At 37.0% G+C, this 4,011-nt stretch overlaps 1 protein-coding gene across 1 annotated transcript; it reads right to left on the reverse strand.

Moving 5' to 3' along the window:
• Window positions 1-1,549: 1,549 nt before the first annotated feature.
• On the reverse strand, window positions 1,550-2,752 carry LOC149192775 (protein ELC-like). The gene is made up of 2 exons (XM_089407104.1): window positions 1,931-2,752; window positions 1,550-1,717 (listed from the first exon to the last, which is right to left on the reverse strand). Exons 1-2 carry the CDS (start codon window positions 2,750-2,752, stop codon window positions 1,550-1,552), a joined length of 990 nt encoding a protein of 329 aa, XP_089263230.1.
• Window positions 2,753-4,011: the final 1,259 nt, after the last annotated feature.

Below are 4,011 nucleotides of genomic sequence, written 5' to 3' on the forward strand. Positions count from 1 at the left end.
CCGAAACCTCAATTGCGAGCAAGTACCCAATCAACGACCTCCATATTTGAAAACCAAACCATAAACCAACAAACAATAACTTTATTCTGTGTTTCAGGCCCCGACGCCCATTCCTTATCTATCCATTCCTTTATGAAATTAGCAGAGTATTGACAGCCCTTTACCCACCCTACGATTATGCATTCAGAGGTTGCCATGGCTTCATCCATCCTTATATCCACTCCAAGGATTAGCTTGAGAGTCTCCGCCTTCTTCTTAATGACCTTCTCCTTCTTCCTTTTAATTCTCGAGGGTAAGCCTTATATCCACTCCAAGGATTAGCTTGAGAGTCTTCGCCTTCTTCTTAATGACCTTCTCCTTATTCCTTTTAACTCTCGAGGGTAAGCCATTCATAGAGGGAGCGATTGAAGAAACCTCTTCACCGACATGGCTACCCGGTCCCTGAGACCCTCCTCAACAGCCTGTGGAACCAAAAATATTTCCAAATAGTCACCTCCTGCAACCATAGGAACCTGACAGACACCAGAACGATAGGGGAACCACAAAGTGCTAAATGTTAATGGTGAAGAACAATGAGAATGCTGAAACCGAGCACCCAAGCTCGTGTCGGTCACCCAGACAGTGGTGAAATAGTATGGTGCTCAAGTGAAATAGGGGGATAGAGGAAAACCTTCCTCGTAAAACCCAAAACCCCTCCTCGGCACCCCAACCAAAGAACCCCAGGGCATACACGTGAGCTCCATGATAATGACCACTTGTCGCTTCCTTCAACCCATGGCCGCCAGCTAGGTCAAACCAGGTCTTCGACCCTCCTTAAACAATTAACCGGAAACATCTCTTGATTTTTTTAAACAAAAGTTATTTATAATATCTTAAACAAAAGAGTTACTATTAAAGAATTTGCCCCTTTTTCATTATATATATGAGTGTTTATAAAATGTATATTTTCAAATTATTCTTTTAGAAATATATTTTCTATTTTAAAATTATTTTTTAAGAAATATATTTTCTTTTCACATTTTTTAAAGAATTATTTTAATATCTGTGAGGTGTATATTTCCGAATGGAGTTGTCTATAATGCGACTTTTTGGAGATTCCGATGACGGAATCCGGCGGAAGAAATTGTGTTAAATCTTGATTTATTGCAGTTAAAATGGTTTTTTAACTGCATATTTGGATTCAGCACCCTGGAAAACCCCTAGGACTCTTTCATTGTGTAGAAACTAGCTATCAAACCTGTGATTCCAATAAATTCCTGCCGAATTTCGACCAGAAAAACCCGCCGAAAAAGCTTTCAAAAAGTCGCGTTATAGACAACTGCTTTCCGAATTATTTTTTTAGGCATTGAATTTTGGAAAGCCCAAATTTTCCTCTTTTGAATCGAATATAATTTGAACTGTAACTTGATAACTATGATGTATGGTCGTTTTTTTTTGGCGAGCTTTGTGCATAGGTTGTCACTTTTTGAACCATTGCGCGGTGGAAAAACTGCTCCAGGGACAGAGCTCTCACTTTCTTCAAATAAACATCAACAGGGACGCGACCTTCTCAAACATCTTCATCCAACTCATACAAAATATCCTCGATTGCCTCGTCTGTGGCCCTGCACTCCACCATTTGCTTCAACAACACATCCTTCAACTCTTGCATATCACTGCCTGGAAATCCTGTCATTGTATTTCCCTTGAAAACATCATTTGATGAAGGGTCTTCCCACTGGTAATGAGCATCATATATAGGAGGTGGGAATCACTGAGGATGAGGAACACTAGTACTCTGTTGTATAAATAGAGGAGGACACTGATAGAATAACAGACTCAAATTTCTCACCAGGTTTACAAGGTTGGATTCAGGAAATACCCATTTTTGCAGATAAGGGATTGAGACCAGACTTGATGGGTTGACATATGGGTGCATTCTCTGAATTACCATATCACTTGTTGGTCTCAAATAAATAGTGGGGGACTCCCTGGGGTAGGACTCCAACAGCCAAATTGTGACATGTATGTTGCTCTTGGCATGTTGGTAATGCATGGGCAATACTACCTCCACCTGCAGTAACTTCAACTCTCTCCCATCATTGTCATAGAATGTTGAGGCACTGGCCTGGAAACCAGGGTACTCTTGCAACACAGTGAGAAGATGTTGCCCTATCACTCTTTTCATATCCTCCTCATAGGGTAGTGCTGAATGGAAACCCTCAGAGAAGACCTCCATTGCCTCTGAAGTAGGAGGAGGCAATGAGTGAGGGTGAGGAATATTAGCACTTTGCTGTATAAACAGAGGAGGATAGTGAGAGAATAACAAGCTCAAACTTTTCACCAGGTCTATAAGAATGGATTCAGGAAATACCCATTCTTGCAAATAGGTAATTGAGACTAGACTTGATGGGTTGACATATGGGTGCCCTCTTTGAAATGCCATATCACTTGTTGGTCTCAAATAAACACAGGGGGACTCCCTAGGGTAGGAATCCAATAGCCAAATTGTGACAGGTATGCTGTTCTTGGCATCCTGTTTATGCATGGGCACTGCTACCTCCACCTGCAGTAAATGCAACTCTCTCCCATCGTTGTTGTGATAGAATATTGAAGCAATAGCCTGGAAAATGTGGTACTCCTGGAACACTGCGTGAAGATCCTGCCCTATCACTTTTATCATATCCATGTCATAGGGAAGTGAAGAATGGAACCTCTCAGAGGAGAAAGCCTCCAGGAAATCGTGGGCTATCGAATGAGCTTGGGCCTCCATTGCCTGATTTTGTGGTTGAAGTTGAACTAGAGAGAGATCACTGTGATGTTGTGGGAGTGAAATCAACTTTGGTTATCTTGTAGATCCTTGGAATCTCTAGTTCTTATAGTTGTGATTTGTGACTTTTATATATATATATATATATATATATAAATATATATAAAGAGGTTTATTATGTCTAGAGGCGCGTGTTGATCAAGATAACATATATTTAAACTATTTTTTATATTAATTATCATAAATATATCAAAAGATTATATTTATCTAAAAAATTATCATAAAATATACTAGATACTCTAAATTTTTGGAACAATAAATTTGTTAACACAATTCCTAAAATATATAATCAAGTTACTTCCATGAATGAAATGCCAAATCTTATAATACAAAAAGGCCCATGATGCTTGCTTTTTCCAACCTAAGTCACTTTTCCCAACATAAGTCATAAGCTTGTGGCAAATTAGGGAAAAATATTTGTCAAACTGTAAATTTTTGGAACAATAAATTTGCTAACACAACTCCTAAAATATAATCAAGTTGCTTCTACCAATTGAAGAACAAATCTTATAACACAAAAAGACCCATGGTGCTCTCTTTTAGCAAACATAAGTCATAAGCTTGTGGCAAACTAGGAAAAGATACTTACTTATGCTAACTTACTTTCTTTACCGGCTTTAGTTTATGTTTTTTTTTTTTGAGAATTTTTTAATTACTTTTTCTTTTTTCAAATTTCTTATTGTTATAGTTCCTATATTACCTTATATATTATATGGACGAAACATACATATATCTATTTATAAAGTATATTTGGTATTTAATTTTAACTTTAAAGTTAATTTCAGTTAAGATTAGACGGTGAAGCCCTCCAGGCAATTCAATTGGTGATGAAGTCTTATGTGACAAGAGATTCGGGGTTCAAATCCCCTGATTCATTTGTGTATGTGGAAGGGGCATACATAAGCACCTAGAGGTTATAATGGTAGCAATTGAAATTGACCCCATGTCATGTGAGTACAAAACCAGCAGCACAATTGTTGATTCCTCTAAATACATAAAAAAATGAACAATAAAATAATGATACCACCAAAATTATATATTTTATTTACTAATATGGAAAATCATTGTAATATATATATATATATATATATATATATTTCTCTTATTTATCGATTGATAAAAAATATGCCTTGATCATGATTTTCAAAAATTAATTAGTTGTACAAAAGTTGTTCTAGATTATGATTATGATTATGATTATG

This window comes from Pinus tabuliformis, chromosome 2_2, assembly GCF_031772625.1.
Source record: "Pinus tabuliformis cultivar Carrire ecotype Pingquan chromosome 2_2, CPIR1, whole genome shotgun sequence".
Taxonomy (NCBI): domain Eukaryota; kingdom Viridiplantae; phylum Streptophyta; class Pinopsida; order Pinales; family Pinaceae; genus Pinus; species Pinus tabuliformis.

What these genes read in the sequence shown, in the direction of transcription:
- LOC149192775 (XM_089407104.1), bottom strand. Translation starts at nt 2,752, where the DNA reads ATGGAGGCCCAAGCTCATTCGATAGCCCACGATTTCCTGGAGGCTTTC. An exon ending in TGAGACCAACAAGTGATATG is followed by an intron (nt 1,718 to 1,930) that starts GTAATTCAGAGA and finishes GCTCATTACCAG; the next exon opens with TGGGAAGACCCTTCATCAAA.